Consider the following 22,484-nt stretch of genomic DNA (forward strand, 5'->3'; position numbering starts at 1 on the left):
ACTTGCTTTAACTACGAATTAACGGTAAAATAACCACACTACAAGTGCTTCTCTCGGATGCTTTGTGATGCTTTGTTAACAAAGTAGTCAAACGGAATATTGAGGTTCAAAAAAGCGCGCGAATTAATATTTCTAAAACCAAACAACGACCTCCTGTTGACATATTGCCTCGTTGTGATGTTTATCGTACTGTGCCTAGCTAACGCTGGCCAGTACAAATGAAGACTCGAGTGTAATTGGAAGCAAGGAAACAGAAAGGCGGGAAAACACGAACTACACGTTCGAACTTTACTTGTTCAAGTAAACAGCTTCATACCGATACCAAAGTTTCAAAAGGGTTAGTTAAAAATATATCTGAAAATCTAGCCGTGTGTAGGTCAAGGATATCTTGTAACAAAGGAAATTTACGTATGATGCACGATCCTCGCCGTAGATAGCGCTAATTTAAGCAATAGCGAAAATCACACCTGAAAAAATGAGGCCTGTACGGGACTCGAACCACTGACCTCTGCGATACTAGTGCAACGCTCTACCAATTGAGCTAACAAGCCAACTGGGAGCAGGCCGTTAAGTCGATTCGTAATAAACCCGTGAAAGTGATAAATCAGATACAATGAAATATATGAAGTTTATATATTTTGAACTGCGGTATTAGATACGTATGATGCACGATCCTCGCAGTAGATAGCGCTATTAGCTTAAATATTTGAAGCTGTTCACTGTTTCTTAGGTTCTGTATTTTTTTTTTTCAGGGAGTGAGGAATCTGCTCTTTTCCTGCCAAGACTTTTTCCCACAAGGGCACTGAAAGCTTTCTCGATGGCACATCATAGGTTGGCAGATGATGAGATGGCACATCTTGTCAGTCAGTGCTTTTGTTGTACTGCCAATGTGTATGTAAAATTGTCACCCTGTATGAATTGAAGCTTTGGACGAAGTCAACAGATTAATATGTATTTCTGTAAAATCAATACTGTCTGTCAGCTTCATAGGGAGATTTCCACAAATAACATTGTTTCTATATATGAAACAAAATTTACACTGATCCATGAAAATAAAAATTTCACAATACATATACAAAAAAAAAAAAAAGAAAGAAAAAGACCAACTACAGAGAATAACCAAAAGTGCTAACCTCATTATAGTAATGCTTGATACAGACAGTTATTTTTTGTTGCCTTTATAGAGTGCTGGAAACACAAACTATTACGTATTCATTTTTATTGTTTGAATTATTTCTCTGAAATTCCCATTTATTGTGACAGTAACATGGGTGTAGAAAGCTTTCTCAATGGCATTTTGTAAGTTGGCAGGTGAAAAAGTGGCACATCTTGTAAATCAGTGCTTTCAAGTGACAGAAGTCTTTCTTTTACCCATTCTTTAATTGCATACCAATGCTTTTGATTAATAAAGCTATTTATTCAGTTTAATTGTAAATGACAGTTTCTTAGGATTTATTGTGACTTGATTTTTGGAGACATGAGCTATAGAACACATTATTTATATTGTAGACAATTTGTTCGGCCGAAGTAAAAATAATTTGTTAGTTTTGTGCAATATATGTTCGCAGTGTTTATGAAAATAAAATGTTATGTCTGTGGTAGGCAGAGGCCTGCCACTTTTGTTTGTCTGATTAGTTGTTTTAGTAAGGGTGGATTACATGAGCCGAGTTCACTGTTTGCTAGGATGGCATTATGTGGGCAGGCCAGCCTGACTCATGTAATCAGCCTCTAAGTGGATGATTGGCAGGCCTGTGGCCTGAATTATTATTTCCCTCGGATTTCTAGCAAAGGTAAATAGATCAATCACATTTAATTCCAGTTTCATTTACATTAAATTTTATTCTGAATACAGTTGAACCCAGTAAATGGGCCACCCTCAGGGAACTGGCAAATGGCCACTAAATAAGGGTTTTTATTTCTTTTTTTGTTAGATCCCAATGCAAATTTATAGCAAATGAACAGCTTTGCTCAATGAGCAAGGTAAATGTAAAGCAAATGTGAAATTTACGTCACACTTGCATGGAATTTTGTCAGGAACAAATACTTGAGTTTAGCTTCAGGTTATAGCTATTGCAAATTTAGTTCAAGCACACTTCTTTTTCAGCTTGAGGATAGTGTTTCAGAAGAAGACATTTCATTCCCAGCAGACAAGATGGATCACAGAAAGCTAATGGTATCATCTATAGGATAGTGAAAGAAAAACCATTGCAATCTGTGTCCCTTGCGAGGATTCGAACCTCCTGCAGTCAGCCTAGAGAAGGTGATCCCAGCTGTGAGGAGAGTTTCGTGCGCTCCTCTCAGTGCTTGTCTATTTTCGCGTCTCGAGGAGAGGTGCAGTGCAGATTGCCCATACTTTGTTCTTACCCTCTGGTACCTCGGCAATGATGTATCCGTATCGTTTTTATTTTTATGTTTTATGATTTTTTTATTTTCATTGATTGATACGAGTACTGAGCCGTTAAATAGGTCTCAAACCCGGAGGCTAGACAAGTCGGTTCTCGGCTGTAACCACCAGAGGACTGTGTCTGTGTTCAAGCGGGGATTTACTTTTCTCCGGCACCCTTGACATTCAAAGTCAAAGGAATACAAAAAGACTAAAGCCAGGTTGGAGAGTATCTGCTTTTTAACTGAACAACATTAAAAAATTATGGCATTTGCAGAACGGAATGGTGACTGTAGCTTAACTTGAGAGGGGCCACGAGAACTAATTGTTTATATCATATCAGTCAAAAATCAATTATCTCAGAAAAATTGCGCATCACCTTATCAGCTGGAAGACAAAAAAAAGTAAGAGCTGGGTCAATATTCATAAGGAACATCTGCTCTATCAGCTGGGCAGAGGAAGAAATTTGTGTGGACCTTTGTGATGATTCAAACCTCAATTTATTTAACATCGCTACCAAACGTTCTTATAGCAGAGCAGAAAGACAAACTTCTGGGTGGACGCATGTGAGGATTCAAACCTCAGGCTTTTTAATCAATATTCCTAGAAAGGAGAAAGATTGTAAGCCTTACATTTAATACGGAGAAAGAAATAAGCCACACGACAAAAGAAAACAAAGGCAAATAATATGAACCAGAAACATTACAAACTTGCCGCAATAGTCTACGAAGGTACTTTCTCAATGGGGCGTCCATGCCCCCACAGCCAGTAGACAACTCCGACCTCAAAAAATCTTCAGGGATTGAGTGCGAGGAAGTTTCAATGTTAATCGTCTCAAGCAATAGCAGTTATGTTCTCATGTAATAATTAAAGACGTAAAGATATATGTATAAATACATACATCGTCTCAAGCAACGTTCAATAGCAGTTATGTTCTCATGTAATAATTAAAGACGTAAAGATATATGTAGATATGTATAAATACATACACATGACTTTTTTTATATTCAAATTAACTAACCTTCATAATAAGTCGGGTGAACTTGAAATTTCGGGAAATCACGGGAATTTGAAGTCGCCACGAAAGTATCTGTTAATTTCTTTCCGTTACCTTTCCGCTTATGCCTTTCGAAAGTTGAACGTGATTCGAAGCCATTAAAGCGCGCGCAGAAAACATTTCGTTTCTTGTCATCGCACTCCATGCGCTCTTTAAAGGAGATGCAAAAATGAAACCGTCGCTTTCAATAAGATGTTTCGACCCCAGAAAGAATTGTGAGCTCACGTTGCTGCACGTAAAACAAAATTTGCTCTTCTGGCTCATCAGTGCAAGTGTTGGCTGATTTGTGATGAATTTTCTGTTGACAGTTCAGATTACAATGAGACTATCTTTAATGCATGAATTAAAGATGTCAGAACAGCTATACTCATTTAAATCTCACCTTAAAGTCAACTTAAATGTATTTTAATGAAACACCCTCTTTTGTGCCAAAAAAGAAACCACTTAAAGGATACTGAAAGATTTGCGCTACTAAAGTTAAACTTATGTTCAATTAAAGATTCATTAAAGGTTAGAGTTAGCTTTCGGATATTTCATTTGACAATTAAAGACGATTAAAGCTTTACTCAACCTTTAAGACTGCTTTAGATTTTGCCTAAAGGCACTGAAATAAGAACATTCGTCCTGTGTTAGATATAACACTTGTAAAATTGAGTGATGATTGCTACAGAATAGTAAATACTATAAAACTAATGCTCCTAATATTCAGACTGGTATCTATAAGAAAAGGCATATACCAGCTTTGAGTGATTGAACATATATTTTTTCACTCCTGCCGAGTAGAAAAGTAGAGACGGAGAGTTGTAACTCGAGTTTTCACGCATTGTGCGACCATCAGAATGTAATTTTCTCAACACGAGCAGAACTTAATATCAAAGTTTCATATAAAAAAATTCCCTAATGGTGGAATTGTGCGTTCTATCCTGACTGATCGCTATACGATATGTTGAGAAAATGTAAAATAAATCACCGCTTCAGCTTCGTTATCATGGGATTCTCAGGTTTGGTAAGGAAAAAAGGAAGAGAGATATTTCCAGTTTAATCCATCGTCTTATTCTTATCTATGCCGATTCTTAGCTTGGATGATTCTTGAGCCAAATTGGTTATAAAAACAAGACGTATCAAGAAAAGCTGATCACATTTAAAGAAATTATCATTTGTTTAGTGCCTCAAATATGGCCATAAAAGTGATATATTGAAACAACAGCTTTAGAGGCAAACAATGACTTATTAATTCACGAGGGAAATTCAAACTCGCTACCATTCACAGGGTAAATTCGAACATAGCCGATTACTGCACAAGCGCAAAATTTGAATATTTGGCGAAAGTGCGTTTATGTCAAATCTTACGCTGGGAACGGGAGGAGGGAGTTACTGTTCGTTCAAGGTCACTTGCTACTCAGGGAGGGTCGGTCAAGACACAAAATGTTGCAACTGAGAGACTGACAAACAGTGATGAAATCAATGAAATTTGAATCAGTGTGCATGGCCACGAATGAAACTTGTTTGAATTAAACTTCAGTATTCTGTAAAATTGACAGGCAGCCCGGCTCCAGATCCCCCATTGTTAAGCATATGCGCAGCTACAAGAGCGATTTTTCGCTTGTGATGGTGATGCGAATTTTCTAAACTTGTCACGTCGCCAGCGCGCAGTGCAAATCACCCGTGTAGCCATCCTCGCGTAAGTGCTGCGATGGCGACAACTACTACATCGTTGAAAAGAATCGCGAGAAATTGAACGAGTTGAATTTTTCGTGAAAAAATCACAGACTTTGTCACCCGTGTACCCATATTGACGAAGTTTTTCATTCTTTGGAAAAAATAACATACAAAAAGCAAAAACCGAGATGAATTTTGAATTCTTCGAGAGATGAATAACTGAACGTCACTGAAGGTTTTATCGTGTTCGATGAAGAGGGCATCCGAATTTCCAGACGGCAAGATTTATTTCAGTTTCACTCTCCTGATCTCAAACGACATTTTCCACCGGCGATCTTTATGTTTATGAAAACAAAAATCAACCACTGTTCTCAAAGAGTCATAAACGAAGATGCCAACCACTTGTCTCCACCCACCTTCTATTGAAGATTCTGAACAACGAAGTTAGTTGTTTCGCAGGGCTTCGATTTCGAGCTGTAAATATGTCCTTAATATTCGGTTTGAGTGTTCCTCACGGATAAGTAGCAGCTAGGGATCAACTGAAAACGAACTACCAATTGAAATCGTTTCCATAGTTTTTATCTGAGCCGACCATCGCGAGACAAAGGCTAGCTAATATGAAACTCTGGCATAGTCCGCTGGCGGACCCTTTTGATTATCACTTCATGGCGACAGCGAGAGATTACTTCATCAACGAAGGGATTTCCCCGAGTTTTGGTTTATTTCAATTTGATTGGTAAACGTTAGCTCAGTTTGATCGACGCAGTTTTAATTAAATGGGTCACTGAATTGTATTTTGTTTACTCGAATTTGCGAGGTCCGCTCAAGTGGGAAAAGTCATGCAAACCAAAAGATTGTTTAAAATAATCATTTAAAAGGAAGCTGATTCTTCATCCCAGATGAAAGTTAATCGTTTTGTTTAGACGAAAAAGTTGTGATGAGTAATGATTTAAAGAGAAGCAAACTCATGTTGCTCCATTATTCGATCTGATTGTCGTGGGGTTAACAGGCGTAACACAAACTGATTTAATTACATCGTTTATGTCTAATATCTTGACCTTCAGCGTCACAGCACTGACGTAAAATGTAAGTAGGTATGTATTTACGATATTTAGACAGGCCTGCCTAGTTCAGCTTGAATAAAGGCTGATAGTTTCGAAAGAAACTGTTTAGGGCTGCCTCGGTGGGAGTAACGAAATAATTTGGATATATCAACAAAGTTGAAATGGTAAATTAGCCACCGTAATGATTACAAAAGCTGACGTTTCGAGCATTAGCCCTTCGTCGGAGCTCCGCTAAATCTACCGGCCCAGAAGGAAATGGTGAGTTAACTGCAGATCAGATGAACCTTTATGTTACAAGGTATGTGCTGCGATGTACTGGTCAATAATTTTACATGATTTTTTTGCATATTTATCAAATGTTTCACCCATAGGTTTATCTGTTTACCGCGATCGATCCTCGTACGATACATTATTCATTTCTGAATTTTTTCGTGGATTATCAGCCTTAATTCGTTGATTAGAAGTGTAAATAAATCATACTTATACACGGTTTTTCTATCAGTTGATTTAGTTAATTATCCATACTAGGATTGCCGTTTTCTTTACTCTTGCAAATTTTATATGTTCACTCTCAATTGTATGTGCTCAAACTCAGCTTTTTTTTTTTTTTTTTTACCGTTGTGGATTATTTCCCATTGGGAAGAAAATAGAAATAATGTAAACTGCGATGACAGGTGCCAAGGCAGCGCGGAGCTGGAATATTTCATTGGCATCCGATAAAAAATAGACTTTGAACTGTCAAAAGTTCCAAATTTTCGTTTATCAGCTTGAGTGGAAAATGATACAAGATTGCATGTAAAAAACAATTTAAGTATACCAAGGTTATCTGCAAGGAACCGTGTTTCAATGTTCTGTAAGTAACCCTGGATCTTTTGTCTCAAACTTTGCACGGCACAATGTATTTCTTCGTAGAAAGTGCAAAACCTCACACGAATAAATGAATTTTATCCGAAATGCGATCGAAATGCTTCAACGGCTGTATTCCCGGCCACTCATAAACATTGCGAAAAACTCAAACCTTCCACTCGAGTCGATTCTTTTTCGTGCTCACAGAATTCGAAGAGATGATTTTCGAAGACAGGAAAATGAGAGCAGCGGCGTTCATACTTATGATCCACTTTGGAAAAAGAACGAAGCAAGCTCTTAGTGAAATACAAATGTCCACTTTGTCGCCGCGTACGTTATGGTTGTTTGAGAGGTACTACACACAGGCCATGGTCAATTACGTCGTTCAAATTGCGTGGCACGGGCTGAAAGGAAGAGAATGTTTTATAAGATTGACTGACTTTGTGAATTTTATAAGGTGGTTGTTTTCGTGGTCTTTTGTAAAGCGCACCCGACTAGCAACAAGGAAGGCTTGTTTTGTTTTTCATTTCTTTCTTGGAATTCAAATCGGTGAAATTATACGAAGAGACAAAACACCTGTCGATCACCTTATATACAAGAGGCTTTTCTGCTCAGGATACTTTATTTAAATTCTACTTCAGCGATGGCTTAACAAGCGCCATCTCCAGCGATGGGTGAAAGTAAGCTTTTGTTTTATTATTCTCATTTCATGCAGTCTGGGGGCCTGTAGAGGACGTAATTGATAACATTTGGCTTCTTGTGTAGTTTTTGATTGGCTTATATCACTTGATATATGGGTGTGTATGGAGGTGTGTCGAATAGTTGACCAATGGCAGGAACTGTCACGAAAGTGTCTAAGGTTAAGTCAGTTTCACTTCACTAACAGAGTACCTCTTTCTAAATGATGACGGATAATTATCATAATGACACCAACGTTTCAATTCAAGTCCACAAATTTCAAAAGCTACCTTGGGGAGCTTGAAAGGACCTAAGGTCCTTTCAGTTTTCGTATCAAGTCTGAATTCTAGACCAATAATCCCGACAAGTGCATTGGCAAGAAACAGACAGTGCCTAGACTAATAAATTTATCAATTTGTTCAAGCAGATGAATTCAGCCAACAGTTAATTTCAGGCTAGACCGCTTCAATTATGTGAAGTTTGTTTTAAGACGTGCGTGGTGCAATTGCCGACTTAAGACTGCGATGAGTCCTACCAACCACTTTCGATTTGTTCGTGAAGTTTTTTGGCATTGGAAAAACATTGAATAGATGACATTGTAATTTTAAAAGACGAGCATGGCCTTATCCTGATTGATTTTAAAGTGGGAAGTTTTGTCACTGACAAGAAACATTACCACTAAGCAGTGGGAAAATGTTGTGATTTGGCATGTTATCGTCATCGAACGAAGGTCACTCAGAAATTGTTTGATTGCACGAAAAAGAGTTAACTATCGCCCTTTCTAAACAATGTGTTACAAAATCTTCCGAGCAATTTTTTTATTATGACAAATAGGATTGAAATTCATACACGTACTTGAAAAATGTTCTCTAGTCCTCAAAACCATGTACAGATGTTAAGCCTGAAGCCTGAAAAATGGCCAACCCAGGAGATAACTCTGAAGACATCTCGAAAACGGCGCTACCAGATTTGGAGAACGAACGAGTTTTGAAGTCATATTACCGTCGACTGACGAAGCGACTGTTGTGACCCACAGAGGGTCAATGGGCAGCGTCTTTGCAATATCCATTGCAAGCACTGCATAGAGGAAACTAAAGCCTTCCTAGAATCGAACATGATACGTTCCCAACAGTTCAGACTTGAAGATTGTAGAAGAAGTAATTCGCAGTTTAGTGTATCTTGCAGTAAATATGCCCGGTGCATCAGAGCTCTTCGATACTTCTCCGACATTATCGAAGACAGCTTCAATTTGCATCATTTCAACTCTCACACAAGAAGTAAAACCCGCCGAGTTGAATCGGTGAACTGGTAAGTATTTCAAGCCAGCTTCTGTTGATTTTCGAAATGATGTTTAGGTATACTGCTGTTGCTTAGCGTGCCCTTAGTTACTGCTTCCATATTTGGTATTGTATGCATAAATTGATGACAATAGATATCCGGAATTGCGTGGTCACAGGATATTATTACGACTTTAAAAACCTAATGAAACATTTTCAACTGTTTCCACTATCAGTCTAAAACTATTTTCACTGACCAGAAACGTATCAAAATTTGCAAGAGAGAATGATCATCCTAGATAAAAAAGGCTTTAGTAAAGTTTTATTTTCAATTTTAGAGGTCGTTAGGGACTTTAAGAAAACCATGACGGAGACGGCCTAGCGAAACAGAAGATCTGTTGAGCAAAACAATGGCGCATCTCGTGCAGTTTGCAACTTTGTCAAGTTTTATATTTGCTGTTCCAAAAACGTCAAGTCCGGTTTTTAATTTTATATACATATCTATTAATGAGTGAAAAGTCTTGAGCGCGTTGTCTCATTGTCGAGTCCTTTAAATCAAACAAATCGGAGCACACAGTATCATTTCATTTCCTCCATTTTCTTCACGAGTCGAACGGATCCGTACGGATCGTCTAATGTATTAAAGAGTCGCAAGACTGTGCTGTCTATCGGTGAATGTCATCAGGAAGACATGCAGTATTCTCTTTGTTTGAACTGGAAAATTTCAGGGTATCATCTTGTCAAATTATGTTTTTTTCATCGAAAAGCCGACCTCAAACCATAAACCGTACTGGATTAGCAAAATGATCACTGTTAACCTCTGGCAAAAGTAACGTTCTCATTATAGTATAGCAATAAAGTTTATGTTCACGGGTATAAATATGTTTTGGGCCCACTCACAGTAATTGATAATTCATGTAGATCCCGCTTGTAGACTAATGGAAAATATTTAAGTGCATGACTAGATTATTAACAAGCAAAAGCTCATATACTGTAGTTTCTGTCAAAAAAATAGGGTGCCCTCGAAAAAATCGACGCATTCGCGCTTTTCTAAGAGAAAGGGAAAAAAAACTATGGATCATTGTAAAACTTGTAAAGAAATGATAAATAAGATGAAAATTTTCGCAGTGTTTATGTTCATGGGCATAAATATGTTTGTTGGCCCACTCACTCTCTTTGATAATTCGTGTAGATGCCGCTCTTGTAGGCTAATGGAAAATATCTAAACGCATGACTAGATTATTGAAAAGCAAAAGCTCATATAAAGTAGTTTCTGTCAACAAAATAGGGTGCGTTCGAAGAAATCTTCGCATGCACGCTTTTTTAAGAGAAACGAAAAAAAAAACTATACATCACTGTAACAGTTATAAAGAAATGATAAATAAGATGAGAATTTTCGCAGTGTTTGTTTTGTAAGGTGCGTGCGAGGCTGTAATACGAAAAGGGAAGGTGTTTGCTTTACAGAATTACCAGCCTTCACGTTACTGCGGACCTACAAACAAAGTGGACAGTAATTTTCAACATAGCATGGGCTAAAAAATTATGTGAGACTTTTTCGATGTTCCAATTGGTTCCTGAAAAAGAAAACACTTGTTTTGAAGTTAGGGTGAATAGAAATGTTTCGGTTGTCGATCGTCACGGTTATTTCGGTTGACATCACGAAAGAAAGTTTTGGAATTCCGCAATTCTTCGTTTGCACGTGACGTCACACCTAATTATGCGATCTCTGAAAACCGGAAGTCGGCCATTGCTGGTGGACCAGTGCCGGATGCAAACAAAGCCAAGCAAAGACTTTTCGTCACAGTTGTTGAGTTTTTGTTGTTGTTTTATTCGGCCATGGGCTATATTTGTGCTGTCAAAGACTGCAGTAACAAAAGAAAAAAAAAAGAAAGGGGATTCTTGTATACAATATTTTCGCTTCCCCGCAATAAGAAAGAACGGAGGAGATAAACTACGCAAGCTTTGAGAAGATCGTCGACGACAGTGGTTGGCAAACATTCGGAAAAAGGATTTAGATGACAAGAAGGCTGAAAATACGCGTGTTTGTAGCGAGCATTTTGTTAACGGTGAGTAAAAATATAAGGAATAGATTCATGGTTCAAGGAAAATGCACGCGATATGATTTACGCAAAGATTTTTACGGACCTCAAGTTGATCGCACGTGTTATCATTGCATTTGAGGTTCGCCTTCTATTGTTTGGGATACCACAGATCCTGACTGGGCACCAACTCTTAAATTAGGCCATGGTGATATATGCAATTCTTCAATAGCAGTTGAACGCAATGCTCGCGCAAAAAGCAGAAAAAGACGTAGACAAGAAATAGCTGATATGGAGGCTGAAATTGCTGAAACAGTTGTTGAAAGTGTCGAAAGCCCACAAATAGAGACTGAACCAACAATAGCTCAAGAATTCAAAGTTTCTGAACCAACTACTAGTGAGTTAATTTCTATTACTTCTGCATTCTATGTTTGTGTTCCGATATATTTCCTACAAAAGCTTATCTTGTAGTGTTATTATTTTGAATGTTTTAATTTACAGTGCGTGATTCAAGTACTCTAAGTGACAACAATTGCCAGGCAGAACAAGCTACTACTAGAGACCAGGAATGCCAAACAGACATAGACCTTACCCAAATGGAAAATGAAAAAAACTACCTACAACACTTGATAGAAGAACTATCCAATTTAAAGAGTCAACTCCTATCTGCTTGATTTTCAGAACAAACATAAAATATAAAGAATTTTTGTTGGCAGTTCTCGGCCACCATAGTCGAGTCTTTTAATGTCAACCAATCAGAGCGCGTTTTACAATTGTTTATCGCCGTCTCAAGTTATGCAGACTTACCAGTGATTGACAGCTAGCGCTTTTCCGTTTCAGTCAAGTTTCACCGTCGAGTCTTTTAATGTCAATCGATCGGAGCGCGTTTTACAATTGTTTATTGCAGCGCATAGACACATCTTCTATCACTACCTTCAGTCTTCCTGCGTGAACGGGAAGGATTATTTTATAGAGAAGCTCACGAACATCCTTTGTCGAAACCGAATCAGTTATGAGTTATCCAATTTCTTGCAGTTCACAAGGGACTGACGAGTTAGCCTCAGATCACACGGGATGTCTTGAAACGAGGTAAGAAAAACTTTACCCTGATGATGGCAAACGGGCGAAACCGTTTGGTTCAAACATTTTAATTTTTTCCTAATCTTTTAGCCTTGTATAGAATATAAAAAATTTACAGTATTCCCTTTTAAATCAGTATGTTATTTTAAGTCGATTTTAAAATAGCTTTACAGTCTTTTAATGAATATTGAGAATAATAACGTTTACATGCAAGTAGTAGTTTTGATTTATTTCTCAGCGAAACTAACATTTATTACACAAAAATATAAGAATTTTTGTTGGCAGTTCTCGGCCACCATAGTCGCGTCTTTTAATGTCAGCCAATCAGAGCGCGTTTTACAATTGTTTATCGCCGTCTCAAGTTATGCAGACTTACCAGTGATTGACAGCTAGCGCTTTTCCGTTTCAGTCAAGTTTCACCGTCGAGTCTTTTAATGTCAATCGATCGGAGCGCGTTTTACAATTGTTTATTGCAGCGCATAGACACATCTTCTATCACTACCTTCAGTCTTCCTGCGTGAACGGGAAGGATTATTTTATAGAGAAGCTCACGAACATCCTTTGTCGAAACCGAATCAGTTATGAGTTATCCAATTTCTTGCAGTTCACAAGGGACTGACGAGTTAGCCTCAGATCACACGGGATGTCTTGAAACGAGGTAAGAAAAACTTTACCCTGATGATGGCAAACGGGCGAAACCGTTTGGTTCAAACATTTTAATTTTTTCCTAATCTTTTAGCCTTGTATAGAATATAAAAAATTTACAGTATTCCCTTTTAAATCAGTATGTTATTTTAAGTCGATTTTAAAATAGCTTTGCAGTCTTTTAATGAATATTGAGAATAATAACGTTTACATGCAAGTAGTAGTTTTGATTTATTTCTCAGCGAAACTAACATTTATTACACAAAAATATAAGAATTTTTGTTGGCAGTTCTCGGCCACCATAGTCGCGTCTTTTAATGTCAGCCAATCAGAGCGCGTTTTACAATTGTTTATCGCCGTCTCAAGTTATGCAGACTTACCAGTGATTGACAGCTAGCGCTTTTCCGTTTCAGTCAAGTTTCACCGTCGAGTCTTTTAATGTCAATCGATCGGAGCGCGTTTTACAATTGTTTATTGCAGCGCATAGACACATCTTCTATCACTACCTTCAGTCTTCCTGCGTGAACGGGAAGGATTATTTTATAGAGAAGCTCACGAACATCCTTTGTCGAAACCGAATCAGTTATGAGTTATCCAATTTCTTGCAGTTCACAAGGGACTGACGAGTTAGCCTCAGATCACACGGGATGTCTTGAAACGAGGTAAGAAAAACTTTACCCTGATGATGGCAAACGGGCGAAAACGTTTGGTTCAAACATTTTAATTTTTTCCTAATCTTTTAGCCTTGTATAGAATATAAAAAATTTACAGTATTCCCTTTTAAATCAGTATGTTATTTTAAGTCGATTTTAAAATAGCTTTACAGTCTTTTAATGAATATTGAGAATAATAACGTTTACATGCAAGTAGTAGTTTTGATTTATTTCTCAGCGAAACTAACATTTATTACACAAAAATATAAGAATTTTTGTTGGCAGTTCTCGGCCACCATAGTCGAGTCTTTTAATGTCAGCCAATCAGAGCGCGTTTTACAATTGTTTATCGCCGTCTCAAGTTATGCAGACTTACCAGTGATTGACAGCTAGCGCTTTTCCGTTTCAGTCAAGTTTCACCGTCGAGTCTTTTAATGTCAATCGATCGGAGCGCGTTTTACAATTGTTTATTGCAGCGCATAGACACATCTTCTATCACTACCTTCAGTCTTCCTGCGTGAACGGGAAGGATTATTTTATAGAGAAGCTCACGAACATCCTTTGTCGAAACCGAATCAGTTATGAGTTATCCAATTTCTTGCAGTTCACAAGGGACTGACGAGTTAGCCTCAGATCACACGGGATGTCTTGAAACGAGGTAAGAAAAACTTTACCCTGATGATGGCAAACGGGCGAAACCGTTTGGTTCAAACATTTTAATTTTTTCCTAATCTTTTAGCCTTGTATAGAATATAAAAAATTTACAGTATTCCCTTTTAAATCAGTATGTTATTTTAAGTCGATTTTAAAATAGCTTTGCAGTCTTTTAATGAATATTGAGAATAATAACGTTTACATGCAAAAACAGCTCGGATCTGCTGGCAGTCAATGTTACTCGTGGCGGGCCATAAGATGTTCCCAGTGAGGACAAAATGGAAATTTATGGAAATTATGGAAATTTATGGAAATAAATGTTCGTTATTATCACCAGAAAATCATAAAGTACAAATACCAATTCAGTTAGTTTTAGGTGTGCAAATGAGCACAAACAACTTATTGAGCTTCGTAGCACTTATGCATGCAAAAAAAAGGGGGGAGGGGAGGCCCAAAAGTTTCCTCTTGAAAGTTGAATTTTTCATCTAACTATGCCCACAAATCCATTTGGAAAGGTGAAAAAAATCGGCTGTAACAGTGGAAATCCATGAGGTGCCTCTTTCCTCTGGTTTCCGGTGATATTAGAGCTTTGAGCGTTGAAAGACGAACGCTCTTAACTCTGCGCCATCTCAAATTCCCTTCTCCGGACAATTGTGGTTCATTATCGAAAAGAGGCTTAGTTCCCTTTGCAATTCTCGTCATAATTGAAGAACAAATTGCGAGATCAGACTACCTAATTTGAAACATTAGGACAGAGCTTGAAGGGAAAGTATAGAATAGCTTTATTTTTTATCTTTAAAGGGAAAATGGCCCAAGATCTTTTGGCAGAGATGACGAATCGTTGTCTGAGTCCGAGGTAATCTCTACATTTTGTGGATCAAAATGCAAGAAATCAACGGTTCTTTCTTAAATGTTTAATGTTCCTGATGAAATTGGGTCATGTTAAAAATAAATAGTAAGCATGAAAACCAGACCGAGTTGAAAAGAACAATTGCTTCTCTTGCTATCATGATCTCCAAAATATTGATGGTTCGCCATTGCTTGTAGGAAATAAGATTTTTTTTACATGGGTACCATTTTGTTTCTTAAATAAACTCCATATGTTAATGCGAAGTTACCTAATCAGATGCCTTAATAGGGTGAATTCATGATTATCGAAACAGGGTGATACTAATTTCGATGTTTTTTCTCAATTTTAGCGCAGACGTTCTGATCATGATAATGTAGCAAGTGGCAATAAGCGCGAAGTTGAGAAAAGTAAACAGAGACCCAACCGTGGAACGCTTTCAAATGGCGAACGTGACACTGCAACAATTTTTCTCAACGAAGAGCAGTCCCAAGCAGTTATTCACGTGATCAATGGACATGATGAGCCAGTAGCTTACCAACAGGAGAATGATGAGCAATTCAGTTACCCCACTATTGCTGTCTCGCAAGAGAGCCAGCAAACAGTTAGTCAGCCACAGCCAGATGAGGAACAAGGACTGTTCCAGTGCCACCAAATGTATGATTGTGCTCTCGTAAATGCAGTGAGTTCCATGGGTCCCACTCTGCAAGCCATTGAGCATACCTGTAACAGGGAGGAGTTTCGGTTATGGAAACAAAAACTTGACGGGCAAGTATTATGCATTTTTTATTACTATACATATCTGAACATAAAAGAAAAATACAACCAGTGAAGCAAACAAACAAGCAAACAGTATTATAAGATTTCGACATTAATTAATGTAAACAATAACAGTGAAAGTAATGATATTGATGACAGATGCAAAAGCCTTACAGGCACAACCACTCGTCTTTCATGACAAAGTTCAACTTCCAGGTATTGTCCTTAGTCGGGTCAGATGGAAAATATTTCGCTCTGAAAATCATTTTGCGGCCTTTTGTTGTCAGATATGACGCACAGAAAGCGACAAGGAACAAGAGAAATTCCGGCGAAACATTCTTCATTGAGATATTGACACAAATTGCACAGCTTCGCCAAGTTGACGAGGACGGAGTTGCACCCGCCATCTTCAGCCCTGCGATCTATTCTGACAGCTTTGAATACAAGGTGGGCATACGACTACACCCGAATGGCGTAGACGAAGAGGAAGGCAGATATGTCGCTCTCTTTGTTCACATGATGATGGGAGAATACGACAACGCGAGTGAAGTGAGATGGCCATTTACTCAGAGAATCACTGTGTCTATCTTAGACCAGAGTGACGCCAAGCGTCACATTAGCCACATTATACAACCCAAGCCACACCTTGCAGCTTTTCAGAAGCCAACTGAAGCAGTCAGTCCTACTGGATATGGTTTCATTAGGTTTGCTCCTATCGAGGAGGCGTTTAGTTCTCCTTATGTAGAAAATGATAGGATGTTTATCAAAATTCAGTTTTCTGCCTAGCAATATTTCTCTCTCCAGTATTAATACTTGATTTGTTTGTCATTCTTTTGGCACTGATTTAGGCGCAAAATGTTTTAGTACAGTGTTTGTCTGAGGTCTGAGGTCTGGCACTGGTGGTCTTCATGATCAGAAAAAGCAGTGCACAAAAATATAGTTTCCATTGCCTCACTCTGTTAGAGAATGTACAAAACTACGTGCTGTATACTGTTTTCTGTGAGCTTGTGGTTTTTCAATGCCTTCTCAGTGGAAGCCTGTTTGCAGACGACCTTCTTGTATGCGTAGAAAGCGAGGCATAAAAGACAAAGCACTAAGTGAAAAGTATAAAATGCATACATATACTTCTTTTATAAGGTATCGACTGGTTCAGGTTAAGTAGAGAAGCTGCGGGCATGAGTAAGGTCGAGTGGAGTAACCTCCACGCTAAAAACTGAAATGAATGCGAGCGATCTCCAAGGAGCTCTGTCATTCATTTGGTTTTTCACTTCCCGCTAAAGAATCAAGGCTATTATTTTGAGCTCTCGAAGTCATGTCATCTTCTCCGACTTAATCAACTTTCAGCCTATTTTTTTTTATTATCTCCGAGTTGTTCTCCAGTTGAGCGCAATTGTGTGGCAAAAATTAACCCACAGAGTACCCAAAGAGATGAAATTAGATTAGACATAGTTAAAGACAAAGCTTTGCTTTTTACCTTTTGCATTCTATGTAGAATGTAATCGCAGCTTGCTGGTTGAAACTGATTTTCATGGGAAAATATTTTTTATTGGTATATATATTAATCTATGTAAGTCTCCTGTTATTCTAAATTTGGTCCTATCAGGGTTCAGGATTTCTCTTCTTGGAGTGTACTAATTTCTACTGAACGTGTGACGATTATATAAACTATGCTATTTTTTCAGCGAAGACGGAATTTGTCTTTTACTACATAGAGGCAAATAGTTAACAAATTAGCTAGGTGTTTACATACCATGTAAGTGAGATGTCGCTTATAATTTGTTTATCGGCTGTGCCTCAGTAATTTGCGTACAAAGTAGTTGCTTTTGGGTCTTCACTTGAAGTCAAGTCGGCTATGAAAAAGGAATGCGATGACAATAAGTTGGTTATGCCGCTTGCCAAGTCAATCTGTCCTTTTTAGTACAAGAACTTTCTTGAGCTGTCGTAAGTCCTGTAGGTGTTATGGGTAGTGACTGTGAAAAAAAAATTATCTATAGATTTATAGAATGCCTTGTAATGATGACTTGCATACATGAACTTTCCAAGGAATTAATAAAGAAAATAGTTCTGGAATGTTCTGGGGACTCAATCGTGTAGTTGTAGCCAGTTGCTGTGGTCGGGAGTGACAGACTGTCAGGAAAGCTATATCGAAAGAGTGCTACTGGGTACGATTGTTCATATCAAGGAACTTTGGAAACAACTGTCTGTTGCCGCTAAAATTATGTGGAAGTTGTTCATTATAAATTCGTATTTTTTTTTCTTTCCGTAACATTTGCTTTAAGTTCGTTTGTTTTCACACGCATTGTTTTTAACGGTATTGTTACCTTTTTAGCTCATTCATGGGCTTGCACAATGAATGAGGTATTGTGAAGGGCCATAATGTAATTATAAGCGGAAGTCCGTAAACATTTTTTGTGGACTGCAGACAGAAGTGAATGAAACCTGAAGTGATTTCTGATGTTTCTCACCACTCTTTCCCACTTCGCCTTTGTCATAAGGTCCAGATAAACTTCGATGTCGCTCTAAGCAAGTGCAAATAATAAAATAATGTTTGTATGGTGTAATAAATAAATTAACATCAAGTCATAATTTCGCAACTTCTCAAAATTGCAATATGGATTGAGAAGCCGAAATGTTCGCAGCTAGGGGAACCTCGATCGGCTACTTTGTACACCTTAGTACCATGTTCACGAGACAGTCCATCGAGGCAGCCATATTGGAATATCACTGAGCTTATTTGAGTTCGTGTTGGTAAGTACTAAATCACTGCTTTATTATTGTGCTTTTCCTTTGGAGCTCTTCAACATGACGAGCTTTGGACACCAAAAGAATTTGGCCTCCTACCGTGTACCCGAGGCGTTAACTCCTGTCAGTTATGCTTGTGGCTGTATTGACTTTTGCTGGATGAAATCAATTAACACTTTTAACATACAAAATATAAATTAGCACGTTCCAGGAAACCACGGCAGATCTTGAAATGGGATACTTTACAACATCTGCGGACTTCGGAAGCGAGCATTGTATTTTCCCACCACAGAAAAAACTCAAACGAAGTAAAATAATGAAAAAAATAAATAAATAAAAAAATTATTAAAAAAATATTCCCAGCGGTGTTTTTCTCGTCAGTATTAAACAAAGTTTAACTTCAGCTGGAATATCGCTCTTACTGGAAATCTACCCTTTGAACACCTCACTATGCGCCCCTGAAAGTTTCTTTATTAGGCTGGGGGATGATGATATCACCCGTAAGTAGCGAGATGTTTTTAAATCGATGCGAACCAAATGCTGAAAGAGTAAAAATTGAGCTTGCCGCCATCCGTCTCGGTGCTTCAAAAAAAAAAAAACAAAACAAAACAAAACAAGTAACGAGAAGTATTTTATATTTTGGAGCGTTGTCCGTGAAGTTTGCGCGCTTGAGCCAGTGAAGCAGTATCGAGGATTATACCACAACACTTAAATTTTTCAGCAGCCATTTAGAGGCGTCCACCTCTCTCCTTTGCTGCTGTAGAACGCTATCATTGCAATCTACACAAAGTTCACGTTCTGTGGCACGTAACAGGCCGTGCACACAGCAAATTGTCCATGTCGTAAACGATCAGGAGAGGACCATGTAGGCCCGGTTCAGACGCCCAACTATTCATGATCCGTACCCAATTCGAATTTGGACCGACTTAAATTAACAGAAGTACCCCTGTTGATTCAGACACCGTTCTGTTTGGACTTTCCAGTAAAAACACTCAAACTGCTTGCAAATACACTAAAATAATGTTTGTGTTTGGATCGGCACATGAAAAGAACGGCGTCTGAATCAAAACCGTTCCAAAGGCTTTCCGAATTGATTCAGACGCCGATCTTTTCATGTACTCAATTAAAGGAATTAGGTTCGGCGTCTGCACCGAGCCTTAGTCGAAACACGAAACAACGAAGATTATTGGGTAGTCACGCTTGTCACACAACCATGCCTATGACGCAAGGTGCCGTTCTATTGACCACAACACAAGTACAAATGTACAAAACGAGAAAATTAGATTTATAATTACCCAGGAATAGTTAATATCAGAAGTGAGAGGCAAATTTGAAATTCAAGTGAACTTAGTACTGCTTTGGCGCCGAAACGCGATGGAGGGAAAATCTCCCGCTCCTCGGCTAGTCATTCACTCGTGGCCAGTTATTCAAGTGTTTGCGCCCTGCCTCGATCATCAGAAGACCTGGTATGCGGTCACAAAGGAATCATGTGGAATTATTCCACGATTCTTTGCTCAGAATATCTTTTTCAGCCGTTTTCCAGGAGAACTATCCTCCGTATCAAAGCGGGAATTGAGTGTCATGAGCAGCAATGGCGGGAAGAGGCCGTTCAATGAGTGGGTCCCAGAGAAAGGGGAGACTCTTCAAAGACAACCAGGCAAAGTGTACGTTGTCAGTTCATTTGGACTTTTTGTCGGTCTTTTGCGGCAGCGAGAAATTAGTGAAAGGCTCGTTTCATCTGAATTTTTTGCCAGGATAAAGGACTACGTGAATGTCCTTGTTAAGAATTGTCCGCGCTAAGTGACACGGCTAAGTCGTTCCTTGTAAAATCAACTTTACGCCGAAGTTGTGGTTCAGCATGTGAAGGTAACGACGAAATTTTCAGAGGGGATTCTCTGTTTAGTGGTTCACGAGTGAAATACTTTTCCAACGTAATTCTTGGGTTTCAGGTGACGTCACAAGCTTTGCTGAAGTTAGTATCCGCCATGTTGGTGTCCCTCGGTTGTCAAATTTATGCATAATTAGTCGATTTCTATAGTGAAGCCCTCTCTCTTATCGCCGTATTATTTCGCCAACTACATGAATATCCAGAAAGAAAAAAGCGATAAAAGTATCTGGCATTCATCTTAAGGTATCCCAGTGCTCTCTGAGTATGCCGAAAGCTTAGAGAGTTGGAAGGAAAGATGTTTACAAAAGATCTCGGGCATCGCGGTTGACCCTGCAAGCGTAACAGCCGAGAAGTTCAGTCCAAAGTGCTTGCCTCTTGTGGAAGTGTCGGATTTGCTGAGTTACCTCGTTCTTGAGACCAGCTTCTACACCAAGAAGCAGTTCAAGGCGTTCAAGAGTCTAGAGGCGTTTAATCAAATGGTGTCGGGATTTGTAACCTCAGTTGTAGGCAAAGTAATCGCCGGCAAGTATGTCGTGAGAGCACGAGTTTGGCATTCACAGCATATGAATGATCCTTTTGTGAACATTTGGGTCATTTCCGAAAACAATGGGACTATTTTGTCAGCCCATTGCTTGGGATGCAAAGCTGGACTGGCTGAGTCATGCTCACATATCACGATTGTTTTATTTTATATTAGAGGCAACTACTCGAATTCATGGTAAGCTCGCTGGGTGTCACGAAAACTCAGACACCGAAAACTCAGATCCCTCGAAGTGCTCTCCAAGCTTCCGAAGTGCTCCATAGTTCGATAGTGCATAGCATAAAGCATGAACCAATTGTTTTATAACATAACCGGTGGAATAATGCAACAAATCCGACGCGAAAGACGGACAACAATATCAAGAGTGATTCTTCAGTGAAGCGTGACGGCGCTGATGTCGAGTCTTCTTTCCCGTTGTTTTTCTCTTTCTACCTCATTTAAGAACTCTAGCCCAAGGGTCGCAAAATTGTCTTCGTTTTGGGACTGGTGGGCCGAGTCTCTGTTTGTATCCATTATTATCGCGAAATATTTAAGAATTTTAACAGAGCGACAACAAGGATCTGTGCGACGAAGTACAAAAAAGTAAACAAATGTCCCTTTCGGCTCGCCAAAATCACGCCACATTTTATTACTTTGGTGTTGGAGCGAGCGCATTTGATCCAGTTAACTGTGAATGAAAAGCTCAAAATTAACGGGAAAAATGGAGGAAATTTAAGCAAAATGAAGTCTTGTGTCACTCTAAAATGTTTTAATGCTCAACCATCGGACGATTTTGCGAAACGTGCAACTTGCGGCCTTGTTTTTGCTGCTTCAGTTGGATCAAAACCCAAAAGGTCAAAATACACGCGGCATTACCAGGAGTGATCATGAGTCGAGTTTATCTCTTGAATTTTCGAGGGGTCTGAGTTTTCGGAGTCTGAGGTCTGGGTTTTCGAGGTGTGAGTTTTCGTGACACCCCAAGCTTGCTTGCACTCAGGTAAAATGCTCATGGATTTTGCCGACATATGTCAATGAAGTGCCGTATGCGAAGGCTAAAGACATCGATTTCTCATCGGCTAAGAAGCTCAAAGAAAAGCTCGACCAAAAAATCGAGGATCTACAACAGCCGCAAGCCTCGAACTATACAACAACTTCTAGTTCCTCCTGTCCTTCCCCTTGATTTGTAATGATCTTAGGTATAGCGCATTAGATCATATATCCAACGAATTTTGCGCTATAGAAATAATAAAATTATTAAATTATTATACGAAAAAATCCTTAGTCTTTATGCTTTCCACTTTTGCTCGAACAGCCAACAACAATGCATAAAACCATCCCTTCTTTCTCACATGAACTCTTCGTTAGATACGGTTTGTTTACGCTCGAGGGACACCAAGATGGCGGATAGTAACCGTTGCTAAGGTATTGGTCACGTGGGTGAAACCCAAGGATACCGCGATGAAATTTTGCCGTCGCCACTTGTCTCGTACATGTCCGGCCACCAGATCACTTCAAACTCTCTTGACGGACTACTGACGTTTAACTGGCTTCTACACGATACACGCCTTCTGGTCGTTCTGGCACGTTTAACAGCTGCATGAATGGCGTCCTCGGCCGTTTTGATGTCATCTAACTCAATTTCATCATCTTCGCTTATGGTTCTATTACTGCACCAGGCCTGTGCTATCTGTAT

The 22,484-nt window shown here is 38.8% G+C and overlaps 1 protein-coding gene and 3 long non-coding RNA genes across 4 annotated transcripts; 3 read left to right on the forward strand and 1 right to left on the reverse strand.

Annotated features, from left to right (window-relative positions):
- The first annotated feature begins 200 nt into the window (after positions 1-200).
- On the forward strand, positions 201-1,428 carry LOC148729874 (uncharacterized). The gene is made up of 2 exons (XR_016001609.1): positions 201-337; positions 753-1,428. It is a non-coding gene; the product is annotated as an uncharacterized LOC148729874 (long non-coding RNA).
- Positions 1,429-6,903: 5,475 nt separating this feature from the next.
- Positions 6,904-9,211, reverse strand: LOC148729875 (uncharacterized). The gene is made up of 2 exons (XR_016002178.1): positions 8,543-9,211; positions 6,904-7,413 (listed from the first exon to the last, which is right to left on the reverse strand). It is a non-coding gene; the product is annotated as an uncharacterized LOC148729875 (long non-coding RNA).
- A 481-nt stretch (positions 9,212-9,692) lies between these two features.
- On the forward strand, positions 9,693-12,101 carry LOC148729876 (uncharacterized). Its single transcript, XR_016002177.1, has 2 exons — positions 9,693-11,400; positions 11,505-12,101. It is a non-coding gene; the product is annotated as an uncharacterized LOC148729876 (long non-coding RNA).
- Positions 12,102-13,146: 1,045 nt separating this feature from the next.
- Positions 13,147-15,815, forward strand: LOC111334988 (uncharacterized). Its single transcript, XM_088762316.1, has 4 exons — positions 13,147-13,390; positions 13,986-14,039; positions 14,837-14,891; positions 15,235-15,815. The coding sequence occupies exons 1-4, from the start codon at positions 13,314-13,316 to the stop codon at positions 15,712-15,714; spliced, it is 666 nt and encodes a 221-aa protein (XP_088618442.1). The 5' UTR covers positions 13,147-13,313; the 3' UTR covers positions 15,715-15,815.
- The last annotated feature ends 6,669 nt before the right edge of the window (positions 15,816-22,484 follow it).

Source organism: Stylophora pistillata, chromosome 5 (genome assembly GCF_964205215.1).
Source record: "Stylophora pistillata chromosome 5, jaStyPist1.2, whole genome shotgun sequence".
Taxonomy (NCBI): Eukaryota; Metazoa; Cnidaria; class Anthozoa; order Scleractinia; family Pocilloporidae; genus Stylophora; species Stylophora pistillata.

Excerpts from the sequence above, each read along its gene's own strand:
- LOC111334988 (XM_088762316.1), top strand. The coding sequence starts at position 13,314 with ATGAGTTATCCAATTTCTTGCAGTTCACAAGGGACTGACGAGTTAGCC. Across the intron at positions 14,040-14,836 it reads ACGGGATGTCTTGAAACGAG|GGAAAATGGCCCAAGATCTT; the intron begins GTAAGAAAAACT and ends TTATCTTTAAAG. Across the intron at positions 14,892-15,234 it reads AATCGTTGTCTGAGTCCGAG|CGCAGACGTTCTGATCATGA; the intron begins GTAATCTCTACA and ends TCTCAATTTTAG.